Source organism: Daucus carota, chromosome 3 (genome assembly GCF_001625215.2).
Source record: "Daucus carota subsp. sativus chromosome 3, DH1 v3.0, whole genome shotgun sequence".
NCBI lineage: Eukaryota > Viridiplantae > Streptophyta > Magnoliopsida > Apiales > Apiaceae > Daucus > Daucus carota.
The window spans coordinates 44,008,303-44,030,244 of NC_030383.2; the positions used below are offsets into that span (position 1 = coordinate 44,008,303).

At 34.6% G+C, this 21,942-nt stretch overlaps 1 protein-coding gene across 23 annotated transcripts; it reads left to right on the forward strand.

Annotated features, from left to right (window-relative positions):
• LOC135146777 (uncharacterized) lies at positions 1-21,852 on the forward strand. 23 transcript variants are annotated; one of them, XM_064088940.1, is made up of 11 exons: positions 4-217; positions 1,263-1,624; positions 2,261-2,719; positions 3,369-3,773; positions 6,985-7,197; positions 8,054-8,122; positions 11,170-11,327; positions 11,741-11,882; positions 14,493-14,739; positions 15,352-15,522; positions 21,548-21,852. In XM_064088940.1, exons 9-11 carry the CDS (start codon positions 14,520-14,522, stop codon positions 21,601-21,603), a joined length of 447 nt encoding a protein of 148 aa, XP_063945010.1. In that variant the 5' UTR covers positions 4-217; positions 1,263-1,624; positions 2,261-2,719; positions 3,369-3,773; positions 6,985-7,197; positions 8,054-8,122; positions 11,170-11,327; positions 11,741-11,882; positions 14,493-14,519; the 3' UTR covers positions 21,604-21,852. The 23 variants fall into 23 exon arrangements, with proteins under 23 accessions (XP_063945019.1, XP_063945020.1, XP_063945010.1 ...); XM_064088935.1 differs by lacking the exon at positions 11,170-11,327 and having other exon boundaries at positions 3,369-3,453; positions 3,603-3,773; XM_064088939.1 differs by lacking the exon at positions 11,170-11,327 and having other exon boundaries at positions 3,369-3,453; positions 3,667-3,773.
• The last annotated feature ends 90 nt before the right edge of the window (positions 21,853-21,942 follow it).

Here is a 21,942-nt window from a genome sequence, read left to right on the forward strand (position 1 = left end):
AACCGGCCCCCTACGGTGTAACTATGCACGCACTTCCAAAATCCTATCTACTCATTTGTTTATACTTTATTATAAGTTGATGCATCAAAACAAAATTTGGTCAAATTATTGAAACGACAATTGGGCTTCACTTGATCGCGAAAAGATAGGATGTTCTTCCGCAGTTGTTTTTTTTCGCAGGAACAGTTATACTCATGTCTACCTAGATCGCTCAGTGGTATGTCCAATTATTATCTCTGCTTTGTCTGTATCTATATATTTTCTTAATTCATCATTGTAATAACATGTTTGTATCCATCTATTTTGATTCCACGCCAAATCCACGTCTTATACTTGCCAATTTTCGTACCTGTCTTTATTTGCTCCAGTAGATTTAATTTTATAATATATGCATGTATAGTGTTTGTGTATATGTATGTGAAGGCATATTCTTTGTGTGTGTGGTTGTATGGTTTGTTTTTGTTGGATGTCCCAGAGTTGATTTAATTGTACTACTTGTTCGGTCCCATCCATTTGTTTGAGCACGGAGGTTAAGAAAAGTTGCGAGGAAGTACAAGAAAACTGGGTCTGTAAAGATGATCAGGCATGCAGAGATAACCAACATAGTTTTATGCCGTTTACTTTTGATACATTTGGGTTCCTAGCTTCTGATACTGTTGAGTTTCTTAGGAGAGTTGTGAACAGGAACGTGATGGCTGCAGGTTCGGCTGAATATGTTTTTCGAAGAATTAGATTTTCTATTCAACGAGGACTTGCAGCGCAAGTTGTTACCCGTATACCTTGTACACTTGTATTGTTGTATACATATTTTACTGCTTATAATAAAACATATAATAAATGGGGGGGGGGGGGGGGGGGCAAAAACCCTTTTCTTATGTTCTACTATAATCTATAATATTTGTCATAAACTAATGTATAATTCAACTTTATAGTGAATTCCATTTTTATCTATTCCTAAATAATAACATTAAAAAAACATCAAGCAGGAATAGATAGTATCTGTATATGCGATTTTTTTTATTGTGGCAGTGGACCATAGTAGAAGTTTGCACTGGGTAACCAGTGACCGGTGTAGGGGAAAAGTTGCAAAGCAACAAAACAAGTGTATCTTCTAGTTTAGAATTGTACTTGTGGTTGCTAACTGAAGAACCTGGTCTAAATAAAGTGAGATGTCAGTAGAATCCTAGAAGGGAATGTGAAGAACCGTACTGAATGTCTAATTTTAGTCTTTAGACCTTGGGTCACAGTTTCCATTTTGACAGGTAAAGGCTTGCTAGAAATTTTAGGAAGTTTTCAATCACTTGACGTGCACAATGATTATTTCCGTGTTTACTGGAAGTAAAGATGGATCCTTCTGAGAAGTGATGAGTCAAAACTGAAGTTCCTTTACTGGATGAGATGAAGGATTCTTGAAGAACAAGTAAGAGTGATAATGAAGCCCTTGATGCTGATGATTACATTGAAGCAGAGCTATAAAAAATAAACAATATGACCCTAAAGGAAGCTGATGCAGCTGAAGATGAAGCAAATGAAAATTCTCATGTGGCAGTGCGCAAGGCACAAGGAAAAGCAGCAAGTCACAGTCGAGCCATAGAAGAAGCCCACAACAAGTATCCCAAGACTGGTAAATTATCATTTTGTTATAGGATTTAATAAATTTTTACCATATTTCCTATATTTTATGAAAATGGCTGAAACATTACATGGACTGTAGTTTATTATATTCTTGGAACAAATAATGGAATAAAACTTGTTAAGATAGGAAGTTCTTTGTGGATGTTATATAATGTGTATATAGGTTTACCTGTAGAATTCAAACTGAAAAAGAATGTTATTACCTGTAAGTCACTCCCTCTGTCCCGGTGAAAAGTATACACTTGGAAGTTGGAACAGAGGGCTAGGCACGCATTTTAAGGCTCTTGTAAAAAACAATCCAATAAATTATATTAATTGTTTTTCTTCAGAATAAAACTTTAATGTCTAAACTTTTATTCAGAAACAAAAAATTTAAAAATGAGTTATAAAATTATATTTTATAAAAACCTTAAAATGTGTGCCAAATAGTGGGAAAAAAAAACTGTATAAAAATGAGTGGGACGGAGGGAGTAATAGTTCCATATTAAAGGTAAACATTTTTTTTTGAATATATATGTATACAACATACTATCAAGTGAAATTATTAGTGTTTTCACAAATTGATCTAGAAAATAACTTTTTGGATGATATTTAGAGACGAATATAAGATAATTACTGGGTACAGATGTGCAGATACAAATTTTGCTAGGATGAACCGTTTGATGAAAGGCAACTTTACCTAGCCTCACATGGCCTTTTTCTTGGTAATGGTTAGTAGGTTGTTTAGAAGGATAGTTGCTAGCAGGCTTGTCTCTTCGCTAACCTTCTAAACAACCCTTTAGCAAAGATGGAAATTGAAATACTGGCATATGAATAATGGGTATATATATCTGTGATTCTCCTTTGTTTCTGTGTTAAAAGTTGCTTCCTGCGCTTGCTCTTACTCTCTGCACTGCAACCCTTGATGCTGATGATTACATTGAAGCAGAGCCATAAAAAATAAACAATATGACCCTAAAGGAAGCTGATGCAGCTGAAGATGAAGCAGATGAAAATTCTCATGTGGCAGTGCGCAAGGCACAAGGAAAAGCAGCAAGTCACAGTCAAGCCATAGAAGATGCCCACAAGAAGTATCCCAAGACTGGTAAATCTTCATTTTCTTATAGGATTTAATATTTTTTTTACCATATTTCCTATACTTTCTGAAAATGGCTGAAAGCAAATATGACATGGAATGCATTCTATTATATTCTTGGAACCAATAATGGAATAAAACTTGTTAAGATAGGGAGTTCTCAGTGGATGTTATATAATGTGTATATAGGTTTTCTTTCAGAATTCAAACTGAAAAAGAATGTTATTACCTGTAAGTTACTCCCTCTGTCCCGGTAAAAAGTATACACTTGGAAGTTGGAACAGATGGCTAGGCACGCATTTTAAGGCTCTTGTAAAATACAATCCGATAAATTATTATTATTTTTCCTTCAGAATAAAACTTTAATATCTAAACTTTTATCCAAAAACAAAAAATTTTAAAAATGAGTTATAAAACTATATTTTATAAAAACTTTAAAATGCGTGCCAAATAGTGCCAAAAAAATCTGTATAGAAATGAGTGGGACGGAGGGAGTAATATTTTCATATTAAAGGTAAACATTTTTTTTAAATATATATGTATACAACATACTATCAAGTGAAATTATCAGTGTTTTCACAACTTGATTTAGAAAATAGCTTTTTGGATGATATTTAGAGCATCAGTACTGAAGAACATAAGATAATACTGGGTACAGATGTGCAGATGCAAATTTTGCTAGGATGAACCGTTTGATGAAAGGCAACTTTACCTAGCTGCACATGGCCATTTTCTGGGTTATGGTTAGTAGGTTGTTTAGAAGGATAGTTGCTAGCAGGCTTGTCTCTTTGCTAACCTTCTAAACAACCCTTTAGCAAAGATAGAAATTGAATTACTGGCATATGAATAGTGGGTATATATATGTGATTCTCCTTTGTTTCTGTGTTAAAAGTTGCTTCCTGCGCTTGCTCTTATTCTCTGCACTGCAACCTCTCATTTTACATGAAAAATTGAAGCGGAAACAAAGATATGTAGTCACCAAACTCCAGAGGAAGCTGCTAAGGACGCATTTTAAGGCTTATTGGAGCTATATCCAAGACTTTTAAAAATTGTCCCATGACCGGTAAAACGTTATTTATTTGTTGTGCTTGAGCTTGTTTCTCATGTTTTCTATTGCCTCTGCAAATATTTGACAACTGATGTGATGTGGACTGCAGTTTATTAATGTGGATATATTTTAAATAACTCTAACCCTTAGCGCAAAGGCATATAGATCGTACTACTTTGGTCTTAATATAGACAGAAGTGCAAATAGTCTGCTAGGATAAAATATTATAAATTCGCCAACTTTAGTGCAGAATTAAAAGTAAATGATCTCCGTGTGTTGTGCTGTTGTAAGTTCTCGTTCAACTTGTCCTTATTATCACTACAACAACCTCCTAGTTGCATAACAGATTACATACTTTATAAGATATTGGTTTGGGCGAATCATTAGCCGAAATGAAGTAATATAAAAGAGCATATGCCGGAGGGTAATTAAAGTTTGGATACTTATAAGACGTATTTTAAGCTAGGAAGCACGGACTCGGATACGACGACATAAGACACGGGGGTTCGCCAACTATCAAAGACACCCGGATACGGGACTCGGCACAAAAAATTAATAATAGTAATAAAATAGGATTCATATATGTCAAACTTCATTCATAATATAATATAATGTCTTTACGATAAGTGGTAATCTAATATAAGATTCATTTGATGCATTTTCATTCCTAGAAGAATCTATCTCAGATAATATTCAAGACTTTGTCGTTCCAAGTTTGTTTAATTGGTATCAAACATTTCTAAATATGAACCCTCTCTTTTTGTATAAGTGTAGTCCTAAAGCATTATTTGCGGATAAAAGAAAAGAAAAAGATGTGGAGATGAGAGAAAAGAGAGGCTGTAAAAGAGATATAGAGAACAGAGATGAGAGAGGTGTAATTTTAGGTTAAAAGAAGGTTATTAGGCTTTAGCAAGTTATTGGGCCATTTTTAAGGTGGGTCGTGTCCATGGACGTCACCCCCGTGTCAAAGGGCCGTCCCCCGTATGCGTGTTGACACGCCACATGGGTAGTCGGACCGACCTCAGCCGATTCGCTGAGTAGGACATGCACACCACACCCATTTTGATCAGTATGGGCTTCCTAGGTCTTAAGTATGTGACACATACACATGACATTAATGCTTTGGTATTTATGTCAAATATAATGAATGTATATGATGTGTTGTGATGTCATGTGTGTTGGGGATAAAAATACGAGATTCAACTTCTAATGCAAAACACACACACAAAAATATATGACGCGGAAAATCCACGTCCCAGCTTGTATTATTAATCAAAACTGTAGTCAATAATACAATCCACCAAACTTGGATACTCAAGGCTCACAGTACTCAAGCATCCGCCTTCGAGCAATACCTAAGTCTACATCTTGAACACGCCTATCAAACACAATATGACTATGTATATATAGCCATCTGAAACTTATACAAATTATAATCTAATTCTGAAATACCTAACTCGAGTTAGAATCCAATTCTGAAATCTAACTCAAATTTTCTATGGATCAATGCATTTTGTTGATTTAGAATGTTTTGTAAATATGTTTTGAACTAGAACGGAGGGAAAATAAAGGGAATTTCGAAGTTTGTCTGTAGAAACATTTCTTAGGTTGCACGATATATTCACATCAAATCGTGTTTATAGTAGATACCCTGTAAAGTGATCACCTCCAGGTCATATCTTCCTTATTTTAAATTAGGATAAACCCCTCATGATATCCGTCTGTAATGATACTTCCGCTCAGTTACCCGGACTCTTCGATTTTGGCTTGACCGGACAAGACATGGGTGTGGGTACCGGATCTGAGTCTGGTTTTTCATATTGAAACCGGACACTTCATCTTATAACAATTTAAGTGCAAAATGATGATATAAAATGCCTTATAACAACTTGTTCTAAGATGTAAAATGGATTAAATGAGCTAGTTGTAGTTGTGAATTTTGTAGGTTGCAAATTCCCTTTGTATTTATAAGAGGTGTTTATAAACTTTGAAGATGTACAATTCATGATAATTTTATTGGATGGAAGTGTTACATGAGTAAATCTTTTGGAAATCCCACAAACTATGGATATTGTATGTATTCATTGGCTAAAACACATATTAAATTATTTCAGAGCAATATAATTGTGAATCCGTCTGTAATGATACTTTCGCTCGGTTACCCGGACTCTTCGATTTTGGCTTGACCGGACAAGACATGGGTGTGGGTACCGGATCTGAGTCTGGTTTTTCATATTGAAACCGGACACTTCATCTTATAACAACTTAAGTGCAAAATGATGATATAAAATGCCTTATAACAACTTGTTCGTAAACCATATATGACTCTTTTTTTTTATGTTATCCTTGACTTTATGACACAAATATGATGCATGTAATCACGTGCATACCCTTAATTGGTAGAAGACATTAGTCATACATACCTTCTAAGATGTAAAATGGATTAAATGAGCTACTTAACTTTTGGGCACACATGTTAAAGTGCTTTGACCAAGAAAATGAAATAAATAATTTACGGAGCTACGTGGTCAATGCACTTTAAACTGTGTGCTGAAATTCAACTGCCTCATATAATTAGATCTAATTTGGGATGGAGCTGTGGAGGGAGTATTTTTGTAGGCCCTAATAATATTATTTTAGAGGGGCTTTATTGTATCCATAAATTTAAGGTCTTGTGACATATGAGTGTACATCTTGATGTTTGGATTGAAGTGGAATAATAACATGACATGTTCTATAAAGTTTTACTGAGCATGTTTATATTTGCGTGGTGGGATTCAAGGAAGTTAAGATTTAAATAGGAGTTCGTCAAGCTAAATTATTCGTATAAATATTCTGTTTAAGATTTTCAACGTGAGACTACTTCGAGTTACAACTTACAATCTTTCCCTTTGTAAAGTTTATGATTTTTACTTTGAACTAAAGCAATTGGTAATGGGACTTCCAAAACTTTAGTGGACAATGGGAGAGAATATGCCTATATATATAGATGCACAGTAATGAGAGACCCAGAAACTTTTCTTTTAAATTTGAGATAAACGTGAACCTCCTTATATGGGATCACGACACAGTAGTGTGTAAGCATTTACTTTTGTGGTTTACAAAGCACAACATTGTGCTAAAGTATAAAATATTCCAAAAAAAATTATCTAGCTGACTCGTCTCTTATGGTTGTGTCATGCAAAAAATTTGTCACTACTTTTGTCATGTAACCTTTACCACGCAGGTTGATTAAAAACCTTGAAGAGTGTTCTATCCACCTATCCAAGATGTTGGATCTGCTGATTTTTGGCAACTTTTACAAAATTAATGCAGTATTGTTAAAATTGTGGTGCCAAGCCTCGAACAGTTCTTGGCAGTGTTTTTGACTGGGATGTTGAAATTGTGGCGCCAAGTTTCAAACAAGTCCCACCAACGGTTCAGAAATACAAGTGTCAAGGTTAGATATGCTTATAATTTTCTTAGCTTTGATTTATTCACTTACGATGGGGTTTGTCTGAAATGGAATTAGACATTTTAGTTGTGATAAATTGGGTCAGCTTAGTCCCTCCTGCGTTGTAATAAGCTAAAGTGTAAACAAGGCCTAAGTCATAAATCTCGTTGTTGTGGTATCTAGGTGCTTAACAAAATGACTTTAGGTTGTGTATTATTGAAGGCTATAGACAAGATAAAGACGTCTCGTGGTACTACTTTGAAGTGTTCTTGCGAATTTCTATCTGAAACACGTTTTTTAGACTACCTTATCTTTGTTTCTTAGCAGCCTTTTTTGATTGACATTCTTAGCTTCTGTTTCGAATTGGAGGTCCTCGAAGTATTTGGTTTTATTTATTCAGCCCCCCTTGATACAATGTTAAATCTTCAAATTTCCATTTGTGTTCTGAATCCTAGAAACAATGGTAGTAACTTATGTTTTATTGTGATGATCATGATTAGTGACCAAGTTAAATTTTTTAGGAGAGAACAAACTAGTATTCTGTTTATGCATTTCGTAAAAATAGTACTAAATCTGATTGTGTCAATTGAACTTGTTTTGCCTTCTTGACGATTAAGTAAAACTTTCAAAACTAAAGCCACATCAATATAGTATCAAAATTCAAAAGTATATTGGATATTGGCGGTTTATTTTATCTTTGCTATACAGGTTTTGATATAAGGCTTGAATATTTTAATTAAGGATTGACAATTCCCTTTAATATTAATACCTATATAATTTTATACAATATTAGGGATACATTCTGTAAAACATATTGAAAAAGGAACTGTGCAAGGCCGCTGAACAAAAGTAATGTTTTCAGGGATTTCACTTGGATACATTGTAATTTTATGTTATTCACTCTCAGGCGACAGAGTCAATTCTGAATAAGGTTAGCCATTCTCTAATACTCTTTTGACTCTTTTGAGAAATAATGCTCAATAAAGATTGCTGAAGGCTTATACTCTTTAGCGATATGCTTTTGTTATATAGCTCATATTACATTACTTCTAATCTTTTGTGAAAGGTTATCTGGTAATTCTATGTTTGAGAAGTTGATTAGACTAAAGCTATATCGTCAATTAATATAGTCTGCTACCTACATGTCAGTCAAATTATGTAATTGTTGGTGTGCCCAAGGCAATGTGTTCTCTTAATTAATATTACTAATATAATGTTAGAGAAAAAGTCAATTTAACTACATTTTTCTCAATATTACTAAGAAAATGTATGGGACTAACCTGTTGTGAGCTATAATATATAATTGTACATTGTGTCATGAGAAATTTTCGTGAGAATGGCGTAATGACTCTCTGACATTAAAATCATTATCTCTCTGGAGGATATGGATGTTGTTATTTGATTTCATCAATTTTACTTTAACCGGGTTGATGACAAAGTTGGTTGAGGGAAATTTTATAATTTGGAAAAGGAGAAGTAAGGTCGCTGAAGAAGGATAAGTTGGGAAAGAGGAAGATCGGGATTGGGCGGCGGCGGGGGTTGGTGGCGATGGTAGGGTAGGTGGTGGGTGGGAGGGCGGGCTGGTATGTGGTGTAAAATAAGGGGTAAAAATAATATTTCTAATTTAGTGGTTATATTCAAATAATTTGTGATTGTTTCCAGTTTTTATTTTAACATTTGTTTCTAATGAAGCATATCTCTATCTATCATGCTTATTAAGTCGACAAGTCGACATTGGGCGCCCGGATACCTTGGAATCGACTAGTCGACAAGTCGTCCGACTAGTCGAAACAAGTCGTCAAGTCGTGATATACATAAATATATATATATAAATATATATATATTTACTATATATATATATATATATAGTAAAGATTATAATATATATAATTTTTAATATAAATATTATGAAAAAAAATAATTAATAAAATAATTTTAGTTAAAAAAACAGGATTGATAAAATCAATATCAAAATATTTTAAGTAAAATAAAATTATAATGGTATTTTTAAATATAAAAGATGGAAAAAATAATTCTAAATATGATTTAAAATTAATTAATATTTAAAAATAATTATTAAAACGTTTTTAATTAAATAAAACTGAATAAAATAAATAATTATCAAAATTTTTAAGTAAAATAAAAGTAGAATCTAATTTCTAAAAATAAAAGTAAATAATTAAAATAAAACTGGATAAAAAGTAAATATTAAAATGTTTTCAATAAAAGTTTTCAAATAAAACTAGAATTTAGAATTGAGTTTTAAAAACAAAACATAAAACAATCAAAGCAGTAGTACACTAATGCCCACCCACGTGCGCACAACCCAGCCCAAAACCCCCGGTATATACACACACAACGAGTGTGTATATACATATGAGTCGTGAAATAAAGATGAAAAGGAGAGGAAGAAGAGAGAAAGAGAGGAGAGGAGAGATGAAGGAGTAGAGAAAGAGAGAGAGAGAGAGGAGAGATGAAGGAAACTGACGAGAGAACTGGAATCCAGTGTAAGTATTGCTTAAAAACCCTATTTGGGTCGGGTAAAATCCTATTGGGCCGGGTCATCACTAGGTCGGGTCGGGTTTTACCCGTAGACGACTTTTTTACCTAGTCGCTGCTCGAGTAATCAGATCCACCGACTTTCCGAATAGTTGGCAACCATTCGGCGACTAGTCGTCGACTCAATAAGCATGCTATCTATACTATACTATAAAAGTGAAACATTAGAAATTTTGTCGGACACGAAAAGTTTTGCTTTGGTTTTCAATATTCGGTACATGAACACGAAAATACAAGTTGAATTTAGTGTCGGGGTTGGGTTTTTATTTTATATACACGAAATTACACGATATAAATATATTTTTAAGAAAATAAGTACATGTTCATGTAAAAATATATATATTTATATATATAACATATATACATGTACGAATTTGTATACAAATATAGAAATTTAATATATATTTCATTATAATACATAAAAAATGTATTTTTAAAATATATTTTAATTAATTTTTTTATTATATTTATATTAAATGTACGCAAAAAGTACATGACACGATTCAAAACGGGTATGGTTTGAGATTAGGTACACGAATTCGAATATAGGTTTCACCTTTAAGTACACGAATCGTGAAAGTACACTACACAACACGATTGACAAGTCTAATTTATACTCCCTTGGTGGCACTAATCTTGTTCATCAATCGAATTCCATGTTTTATTCAATCATCTTAAATACACTAATAGTTACCAAAAAAATATATTGTTTTTAATTAACTTGAGATAATTATATTGTAATAAGCGTGAGGAGAATAATTTGGTTGTTTAGTTAGTACCATGAGAAGGATAATTTGGTTGTTTAATGAGGAGGATGGGCCTAGATGGGTTGGGTTGAGAGTTTGGCCTAGTAGGCGTGGCCTGGGCAGGGCCTAGTTTTGGCTCTTAGAGCTGTCTGGAGCCTGTCCGGAGTCTTGGCAAGGCTCTAGTGAGCCCAGGATAGAGTGAGTGGGGCAAGTCCTAGGTGGGTGATAACATATAGTGCGGTGGGTGATGTTTCCGGTGGTCTCTCTTAGTTTATTTTTTAATGGTTTGTATTTGAGCAATTGTGTGTGTATGTATACATATATATATATGTATATATTTGTTATATTTTTTGTGAAATATAATTACAAATCTTAATTAGTAGATTGAAAACAAAATTATTCAACTTTTTTATTCTAGAACTTGTTGAAAATTATGCAATATTCCAGCATGATTCTACAACAGAATAATAATCATCCAGAATTTTTTTTATTTTAGAACTTGTTTTGGAAGTTAACTTTTTTGTTCATATTTTAAGTGTTGAATTATTTATATTATATATATATATATATATATATATATGTCTTGGTATTCTATATTAAAATCACATTTTATATGTATTCTATAATAGAATATATAATAAAAATAATGATTTATAATGACATATATAATAAGATTAGGGTTTCGGAGCCTCCATCTTGCCATTGTATGCACAGGACTAGTCGCTTACAAAAGTGAGGCGGAGGAAAGAGAGAAAGCAACGACCAAGCATTTCGGATTCATAGGAACTTTTTTTTATGTTCTTTATCGCCGATCGTCACTTGTATCAACCGGTAAGACTCCGAGCATTTAATCAATTGTTTTCAGATAGATCTTCGGTTAGGATTTCAGAATTTCGGGTTTAACATATGTTTCCTGTTTATGTGACCGAAAGCAAACACTAATTTCCGAGATTTAGGGTATTACAGAGCCATCAAATCTTTGCTTTCATGATAATCTTTTATGAATTTTTTTTGATATTTTAATTCCCCGATTGGTTTGTTTCCCCTTTTGGTTGAGAATCACTCACTTCCTTCTCCATAGTAATAAATGTTTTTCTTGTTTAAAGAGCTTCCATATCTTGTTAATTAGCATTTAATATATAGTTGTTAATCAACATATAATATATAGTTCAAGATCCCTGCCCCTTTATAGCAGAATTGGAGTTTCACGAGAATTTGATGCTCAATTTTTATCTTTGTAATAGTTGGATAAGTGACCAGAGAAAGATCACCAAAGTGAGATCGGAGAGAGGGAGAGAAAAAGACGAACAAGCGTTCTTGAGCGGGATACGTTGTGATTCGAGCTTTTTTCAGTTTCTGTGTCACTGTTCTTCACTTCATTAGCTGGTAAGACTCCGAGCATTTAATTAATAGTATTTACATAAATCTTTGGTTAAGGTTTCAGAAATTTGGTTTTAACATATGTTTTTTATATGTGATCAAAAGCCAACACTAATTGGGGAGCTTTAGGCATTCTAGAGCCATCAAATTAAATCTTTGCTTTCATTTCATGATTATCCCTTATAATTTGTTTTTTTTATATATATTTTTATTCGTTGGTTTGTTTCTCCCCTTGGTTGAGAATCACTAAGTTCCGTATTTTTATTAATAAATTAGTTTTTGTCTTTAAGAGATTTCATATCTACTTAATCAACGTCTAGTATGTGGTTCAACATCCCTCCCGCTTGTAGCAAAAATGGAGTCTGATGTGAATTTTAAATTTTAGTTTTTTTGTCTTTTTAATAGTTGTATGATCGTTCATATTCTCAATCATGTAAACATGTAATTGTTCATGTTTTTTTTAATATTTGTGCATAAAGTACATTTCGTTATTCTTCTCTTGGTTAAACATCATTGGGACCCAATCGGGAGAAAAAAAACCCACGACCCATATAAAAGAGACAAACCTAGCTAACTGAGCTACTCCTCGGAAACATCTTTGAGTGCATCTTTTGACGAATATATTGAAATTACGGGTCAATCTATTCGCATGTCCATGATTTATCTGCATAGGAACTTTTCTATGTGAGTTGGACCAGGTCACTTAATTTATTTTTCTTTTTTTTGAATTCTAGTGGTTGATAAGTATCTAATCAATAATTAAAAAGTACTAGGTAGTATTTGCTTGGTACTCTTAAATCCAACAAATTTTAAAGAATTGTGTGATATGATAGATTGTTGAGGAATTTAATTGGTTTTTATGTATATAACATAACATGTTGAAATCTTGAAATCCCACTAGGGCTTCCATGGATTTAGGTAATGGTTTTAACATTTTTATGTATGTACATATTTATGTCATGTTACTTATTTACATTGTTACATTATTTTTGTATATAGTATATATTTATTTTGTGCCCGGGATAGCTTGAGCATGCTTCTTGACTGATCTCAAAGGATGACTAGCATAGCGTTTGGGTAACTCAATCCAAATTCATGCACCTACCAGTACCTACACAATCTCACGTTCGCATTTATCACTTTAGCCCAAGGTGGGTTATATATATCACTTGCGTCATATATGTTATCTTTTCATGCTCAACATGTGCAATTATACATCTATTTTAATTTCACATTTTTTTAGAATTTTATATCTTTTTCTTGTCGAGTAAAATTTCATATCTTTATTTATGTATACATATATAAACATATTGTGGTGTAGTAATATATTATGAAGAATAACATAACAAAATCATATTAATATCGTTACTTATCTTCATGTGGTTGATTTTAAGAAGTGAAAATAGTTTGCTATTTTATTTTATTGTGATATCTTTTTCAAACACCTCTTCATGTGTTTTAATCGGATATTTAAATATTGTCAGGCCCGTTAAAGTTTTTGAATTTAATAAGCTTGGACCGGCCCAAATACCGATCGATTGTCCCACCATGACTTTTGATGTTTCTATTTTAATAGTATTGTATTGTGTTGATATTACTTTTATTGTATAATATATCATTTGGTTTTGCATAATGATAAAAGGTATCATATCAAATCTAATTTTAAAATTAATACATGGAAGCCTATTAGTTATATTTGATTAGGGTCTGAAATTCATTTGAGACGCCCTGATACCAAGTTAGGGCTGAGCTTGGTTTGGCCGGTTTTGAAGGGCCGAACCAAAACAAAGTTTTCCGTTTCTATTGTAACAGCTTAAGGGCCAAATCTTGTTTAAGTTAAATGGTCATAGAAATAAGATATACAAATATTATATAACATAAATAATTACCTCTTCTAAAGCTTTTAGATTTTTTTACTTTTGATAATTAGATAGTAGTTGCAGAAGTTGCCAAACCATCTGTGACCTGTGTATGTCTCTAGCAGCACACGTAATCTTCAACACAAGTGATCAAAGCAGCCACTGTTTGTCTTTGGATATCAGATGTCTTTATTGTGGTTGTGAATCACAATAGATGTTTACCATCTGGTAAAGCGATGTAAGAGCAAAGTTTTGAAACAACTGAACCATCGTTCTATTAAAAAGATCACTTATCACTTATCTTTAACTAGCCCTCCTAAAGCCCAGATAGATCTTTGTTGATTATTTTCATTATTGTTTAGCAGTTGCAATCTTAACATAGATATTCATTAGTTAATAGTATCTGAATATGTGATGTTCGTTGTGGTAATGGATTACATTAGATGTTTTGCATAGGGTAAATGTTGTAAGAGAAATGTTGCAAAGCAACTAAACGAACGTGTATTCGAATTTTGAATTGGCTTTAAACCATATTTCACCCTATATGTGGTTTATTGAGAAGGTAACTTTTTGTTCCTTACTGAATAATATGGTCCAAGTGAAGTGGGATATGGGTAAAACATTAGGTGAAGAGATGTAACATACAGTATTGAATAATTAATTTAAGTATTAGGCCTTAGGTGACCAGATAAATCTTTTTAGAGGAAAGGGATTGCTACTGGATTGCAGCAAGTTCACAGTTACTTGATTTTGACAGATTATTTTTCCATCATCACCAGAAATTATGAATCAAAATGAAGTTCTCGCTGCTGAGGACAACATCGAAGCAGTTTTGGAGAATGTGAGGAATATGACCTCACAGGAGGCTGATGCAGCTGTGCACAAAGCACTTGAAAAGTGCTGTGTGGCAGTGCGGGCGGCGCAGGACGCAAGTAGCATGGAAAAAATGGCTGTAAGGCATTACCAAGCCTTGATGGAGTCTCTCAGAAACAATACAATGACTGGTAAAATGTCATTTAATTATACTTCTTATGCTAATTTATCATGTTTTCTCTTGGTCCTGAAAATGGCTTGACAAATGTTACATGACTGCAGTTTATTAACTTTATGGAACCGATAACAGAATAAACCTTGTTAAGAAAGAGACCTCAAACTGGATGTTATGTAGTGTATCACTTTCTTGATGTTTATGTAGGTTTCCAAGTTTTTGAACAGAAAATTAAAATGCACTAAATATGAATTCTTAATTGTTTAAATATTTGTATATAAGGTAATCATTTTTTATTTTATATGTGTGCAAAATGTTAACTTTTGATAATTAAATATCAAGTTAAAGATGCAGATTGCTAGAAAGAACCTTTTCTCTTAAGGCAACTCTAGTACAGAGTCAGACATGGCCTTTTTTCTGGGATATAGTTAATTTTTGTTTAGAGCATAGTTACTAGCAGGGTCCTGGAATGAGAACAACCCTTTAGCAACGAGATAATATTATTATTGACATATTTCTACTGGGGTATATGAATGATTTTCCTTTATTATCTTGTTGAAAGTTGCTTCCTGCACTTCTTCTTGCTTTGAACATTATAACCTTTCTCATTTTACACGAAAAATTGAAGCAGAGTCAGAGAACATGTACAGTAATCAAACTTTGTTGGAAGCTGCTGACGAAGCAACTGCAAAGTGTAATGCTGCAGCGCAGGTGCTACAAGCTTCATTAACTGTGGCAGTCAATGCAAAAAGGCTTGTTGAAGCCATAGATAAGGCTCGTGAAAAACGTCCGATGACTGGTAAATCATCATTCCATTGTTATACTTAGGCTTGTTTCCTCATTTTTTCTGTTACCTATGAAAGTTATTGGCAATAAAAAGTTATCTTTTAAAAGGTTTTTTATATGATTTTGAAAAAATACTATAAAAATTTCATTGCTTAATATTCAAATACTAAGTTAAAATATCCACAATTTCACAACTTCTTATACAAATCAACTTTGTTGCTATATTCTATTTAAATAGGACCTCTTATTTATGTGGATAAAAGTGCAAATACACAGTCTGCTATGAAGAACCTGTTATAATTAGGCAACTTTAGTGGTGACTGAAAGCTTAGCAATTTCACTGTGTTGTGCTTTGGAAAATTGCTCCCTCCACTCGCCCTTACTCTCACCTCAATAACCTTCCTCATTTTACATGATAAATTGCAAATTTTATGCAAGTTACATCAAGTTTCGGCCGATTATAAGCTGACATGCAGCAAGATAAAAGAGCTTGTCCCTTACTGGATAAGGTAGGACGCACAAAAGATGTCTCGAGTATGCAATCGATACAGTTGACATCAATGCATTGGTAAAGTCAAACTACAATGTGTATGTATCCCGTGTCATGATGCCATGTGTCATTTGGAACATCTTCTGTGAGTCCCCTATCACGAGATTCTATGTGTAGCATACAGGTTTTATATATCTTAGCAGAGGAAGACTGGTTTACGGAGACATAATATTTTCACTTTATTTTGATACGAATTTCCCCTGATGTACTATTGGAAACTTTAACAAAATCCATATGTAAAGGTAATCTTATCGCCCAACGATGCCAACTGTTGGGTTTGTGGAGTCAGATTCGGAATAGGACTTGGTTAGAAATATTTGGACTCCTATTAGAGTTAGATTTTTCAAAGTTAGACTCCTATTTTGGTTAGGCCAATTTCTTCTCTTATAAATACTCCCATGTAATTGTAAAATCACAACACAACAAATTGTGAGAGATCAATAAAATTAGTGTGGCTTGTGGAGTAGGATTTTCCGAACCACGTAAAATCTTTGTCTTGTGTGATTGTCGTTTATTTTTCTTGTTCTTGTTTATTCGCTTTTGGGTTTTGCTTTCGTTGTTGTATACTCAACAACTGGTATCAAGAGCCGAGGTTTTTCAGGCGAGTGGGAGCGATGGCAGAAGATGGGAAAATAAAGATCGACAAATTTGATGGAAGAGATTTTGGGTTTTGGAAGATGCAAATAGAAGATTATCTATATCAGAAAAAGCTACATGAACCGCTAGAAGAGAAGAAGCCAGCTTCAATGGATGAGACAGCATGGAAGTTATTGGACAGGCAGGCTCTGGGTGTTGTCCGATTAACTTTGGCGAAGAACGTTGCTTACAATATCGTCAAGGAAACGACAACTCATGGATTGATCAAAGCGTTATCAAACATGTACGAGAAGCCATCTGCGTCAAATAAAGTATATCTGATTCGCTTGCTATTTGCCACGAAATTGAATGAAGGTGATTGTGTTGCTGATCATGTTAACGAATTTAATTCCATCCTATCAAGACTAACATCTGTGGATATTAAATTCAATGATGAAGTACAAGCCTTATTGTTGGTATCCTCTTTACCGGATAGTTGGTCAGGATTTGTCACTGCAATTTCTAATTCATCAGGGAGTGGTAAGATGACTTTTGATGGAGTTCGAGATTCGATTCTTGGAGAAGATATTCGTAGGAGAAACTCAGGAGAGTCGTCAAGTTCCTTGTTGAGTGCTGAGGGTAGAGGCAGAAAGACCGAAAGGGGACAGAATCAGGGGCGTCACAGATCGAAGTCACAAAAGAGAGGACAATCCAAAGATCGCAAGGATATTGTTTGTTGGAATTGTCAAAAGAAAGGTCACTTCAGAAATCAGTGTACGGCTCCCGCAGCTCCTAAAGGTAAGAAGAAAGAGGATGATTCGGCTAATATAGTTGAAGAAGTGGTGAATGATGATGCGTTAATTTGCTGTGTTGAATGTTCTGTTGAATCATGGGTTATGGATTCTGGTGCATCATTCCATGCTACCCCTTGCAAGGATTTGATGTTAAATTTCAGAGCTGAAAATTTTGGTAAAGTTCGTCTGGCTGATGATGAGACTTTGGATATTGTGGGCATGGGAGATATTAATCTCAAAACCTCTTTGGGATCTGATTGGACGTTGAAAGATGTAAGGTACATTCCTGGACTGAAGAAGATGTTGATATCTGTGGGTCAGTTAGACAAGGAAGGGTATCGAGTTACTTTCGGAGACGGACAATGGAAGGTTATAAAGGGGAATCTTGTTGTTGCTAGCGGAGAGAAAAAGGGGACGTTGTATATTGTTGAACAATCTAGCTGTGAAGTAAATTCAGTTGCAGTTGAGATTGGTTCTTCGAGTTTGTGGCACCAAAGGCTTGGACATATGAGTGAAAAGGGTATGAAGTTGTTAGCTTCCACGGGGAAGATTCCAGAGCTGAAGAATGTGGAAGTTGGTTTCTGCGAGCCATGTGTTCTTGGAAAACAGAAACTGGTTACTTTTGCAAAATCAGGGAGGACACCCAAGGCGGAGAAGTTAGAGCTGATTCATACGGATGTATATGGTCCAACAACAGTTGCGTCACTAGGAGGATCTCGCTACTATGTCACTTTCATTGATGATTCCACTAGAAAGGTGTGGGTTTATTTTCTGAAAAATAAATCGGATGTGTTTGTTACTTTTAAGAAGTGGAAGACTGAAGTTGAAAATCAGACTGGTTTGAAGATTAAGAGTTTGATTTCAGATAATGGTGGTGAGTATAGTAGTGATGAGTTTAAAAGCTATTGCGCAGAATATGAGATTAGAATGATTAAAACTATTCCAGAGACACCACAACAGAATGGAGTTGCGGAGCGCATGAATAGAACCTTGAATGAGAGGGCCAAGAGTATGAGATTACATGCAGGGTTGCCAAAGATGTTTTGGGCAGATGCAGTTAGCACAGCAGCGTATCTCATAAATAGGGGACCTTCAGTTCCTTTGGGGTTCAAGATTCCAGAATAAGAGTGGCAAGGAAAGGAAGTAAGTTTTTCACACTTGCGAGTTTTTGGGTGTGTTTCTTATGTGCGTATCAAAGATTCTGACAGGGACAAGCTTGATCCGAAAGCAAAGAAGTGTATCTTCATTGGTTATGGCTCAGATGATATGGGTTATCGTTTCTGGGATGAACAAATGAAGAAGGTTGTTAGAAGTAGAGATGTTACTTTTAATGAGAATGCAGTATATAAGGATAAGCTTGAAGTCGATTCTGAATTTACAAAGGAACAACCTGAAAAAGAGAAGGCGGTGCTTGATGATATTACAGAAGAAGATCTTGCAAGAAATAGTGGGAGTTCTGATAATGTTCCAGTTACTCCAGAGGCTGAGGTAAGAAAATCTAGCAGAACTGTGAGGCCACCACAAAGATTTTCACCTTCAGCATATTATATGTTATTGACCGAGGATGGAGAGCCTCAGTGTTATTCAGAGGCAGTTCAGGTGGATGATTCAGTTAAGTGGAAATCAGCCATGGAAGAAGAGATGAATTCTCTTGAGAAAAATGATACTTGGTCTTTAACAGAATTACCAGCAGGGAAGAAGGCTTTACAAAATAAGTGGGTGTTCAGGATCAAAGATGAACCTGATGGCAGCAAGAGGTACAAAGCAAGATTAGTAGTCAAGGGGTATCAACAGAAAAAGGGTATTGACTATACTGATATATTTTCTCCGGTTGTTAAGATGACTACTATCAGAATTGTGTAGTATTGTGGCTGCTGAGGAATTACATCTAGAGCAACTGGATGTTAAAACCGCGTTCTTACATGGTGATCTTGATGAAGACATCTACATGGTACAGCCAGAGGGTTTTCAGATAGCTGGAAAAGAAAACCTTGTTTGCAAGCTTATAAAAAGCTTGTATGGTTTGAAGCAAGCACCACGACAATGGTACTTGAAGTTTGACAGCTTTATGATGAGGAATGGGTACACAAGGAGTGCAATGGATCATTGTTGTTACTTTAAACGGTTTGACTCATCATATATCATATTGTTGTTGTATGTTGATGACATGTTAATAGCAGGATCAAACATGAGGGAAATCAACAAGTTAAAAGAGACAGATGTCTGAAGAGTTTGAGATGAAAGATATGGGTGCAGCAAAACAGATACTTGGTATGAGCATCATGAGGGATAGATCTGAAGGTACCATAAAATTATCCCAGGAGAAGTACATCGGGAAATTGTTGGAGAAATTCAGTATCCAGGATGCGAAGACCAGAAGTACACCGTTGGCAGCTCACTTTAATCTTACAAAGAAGCAGTCACCTAAAACGGATGAAGACAAGGAATATATGGCTAAAGTTCCATATGCATCTGCAGTTGGTAGTTTAATGTATGCTATGGTGTGTACAAGGCCAGACATTGCTCATGCAGTGGGAGTTGTTAGCAGGTTCATGTCTAATCCAGGGAAAGAGCATTGGGAAGCAGTCAAGTGGTTGTTGCGCTACTTGAAAGGTACATCCAAGATTGCATTACGTTACAACAAGAAAGATGATATCTTGGAAGGATTCTCTGATGCAAATTTGGGTGGATGTTTGGATTCAAGAAAAAGTACTACGGGATATATTTTCACTTTGGGTGGCACCGCAGTTAGTTGGATGTCTCGACTTCAAAAGAGTGTTGCTCTTTCAACCACAGAAGCAGAATATATGGCTATCTCTGAAGCTAGCAAGGAGATGATTTGGTTGAAGAATTCTCTTGAGGAGTTGGGCAGGAAACAGGCGGACAGTGCTTTATATAGCGATAGTCAGAGTGCTATTCATCTTGCGAAGAATCCTGTGTTTCATGCTAGGACGAAGCATATTCAGCTGAGATATCACTTTACGAGAGAGTTGATTAGCAATGGTACTTTGTCCTTGAAGAAAATCCTTGGTTCAAAGAATCCTGCAGATATGTTGACTACGGTGGTTACCAGTGAAAAGTTGAAGCTTTGCATAGCTTCAACTGGCCTTCAGAATTGATTGATGAGAAGGCGCCGCACTAGTTGAGTTATTGATTGAAGTAGTGGATTTTACTAGATTTACAAGTGAAGTGAAGTGAAGATGAGGTCAGACTCCAAGTGGGAGATTGTTGGGTTTGTGGAGTCAGATTCGGAATAGGACTTGGTTAGAAATATTTGGACTCCTATTAGAGTTAGATATTTCAAAGTTAGACTCCTATTTTGGTTAGGCCAATTTCTTCTCTTATAAATACTCCCATGTAATTGTAAAATCACAACACAACAAATTGTGAGAGATCAATAAAATTAGTGTGGCTTGTGGAGTAGGATTTTCCGAACCACGTAAAATCTTTGTCTTGTGTGATTGTCGTTTATTTTTCTTGTTCTTGTTTATTCGCTTTTGGGTTTTGCTTTCGTTGTTGTATACTCAACACCAACATCAAATGATAACTCGATTTGTATAGAGGCTGTTAACTATTAGAAGTCCTATCAATTTCTTCAGATCTCTAATTTGAAGTACATTAGTTATAATGCTCTAGCTCAACATTTTATTCTTATGTAGTATCTCTCCTAAAACTTGCATATCTAGCTTCAATATTCAAAAGTCAGAATTTTTTTTGGACTGTGGCTGCAGACTTGCTGTCATATACTCCCTCCGTCCCCCTAGGTACTTTATGTTCACTATTTGCACGTATTTTGAGGCTCCTATAAAGTATAGTGCCATAACATTTTTTCTAAATTTTTTTTTTTTGAATAAAAGTTTAAACATCAAACTTTTATTGAGGGGGAAAAAAAGTTAAAAATATATAATGGAACTATATTTTAAATGAGTCTTAAAAAATGTGCTAAAAAGTTATGTAAAGAATTGACGGGGACAGAGGGAGTATATATATATAGATGCCCTAGAAGTTCCTCAAAATCTAGTTTAATGAAAGCATTTCTTGAATGAAAACTAATTAAAATTTGTACTTGTCGTTAATCCTTATTGTCATTCCCACTAATTGGATTCTAAACCATGCAGACTGTGAGAGCGGAGGTGCTTCATCATCATATGGAGGTGCTTCATCATCAAATTGACGGCATAGACTTTGCAATGCATCTGCTTTTGTTCTCATTATCATAAGCATGCCTGTGGCTGTGCCATGTTCTTAAAATATTTGAATCAGTGGCCTTACATTTGAAGAATATATTTCAGTTTTCTGACTTTTGTGCGTGAAAGAACTGTTATGTACATTTTGTCTGGATGAATGGGTCAGGTCTATGTTTATTTGTGTATTCAACATGCAATAGCTCAGTGTGAGTTTTAGTAAATTTGTTTAAAATTAATGTGGCTGCTCGCGAGCTCGCCGGGCTTGAACTCGTTTAACTGGGCTCGGCTCGACTCGACTCATTAAACGAGCCGAATTCGAGCAAAGG

Excerpts from the sequence above, each read along its gene's own strand:
- LOC135146777 (XM_064088949.1), top strand. The coding sequence starts at position 14,520 with ATGAATCAAAATGAAGTTCTCGCTGCTGAGGACAACATCGAAGCAGTT. Across the intron at positions 14,740-15,351 it reads CAGAAACAATACAATGACTG|CAGAGTCAGAGAACATGTAC; the intron begins GTAAAATGTCAT and ends GAAAAATTGAAG. Across the intron at positions 15,523-21,547 it reads TGAAAAACGTCCGATGACTG|ACTGTGAGAGCGGAGGTGCT; the intron begins GTAAATCATCAT and ends TAAACCATGCAG.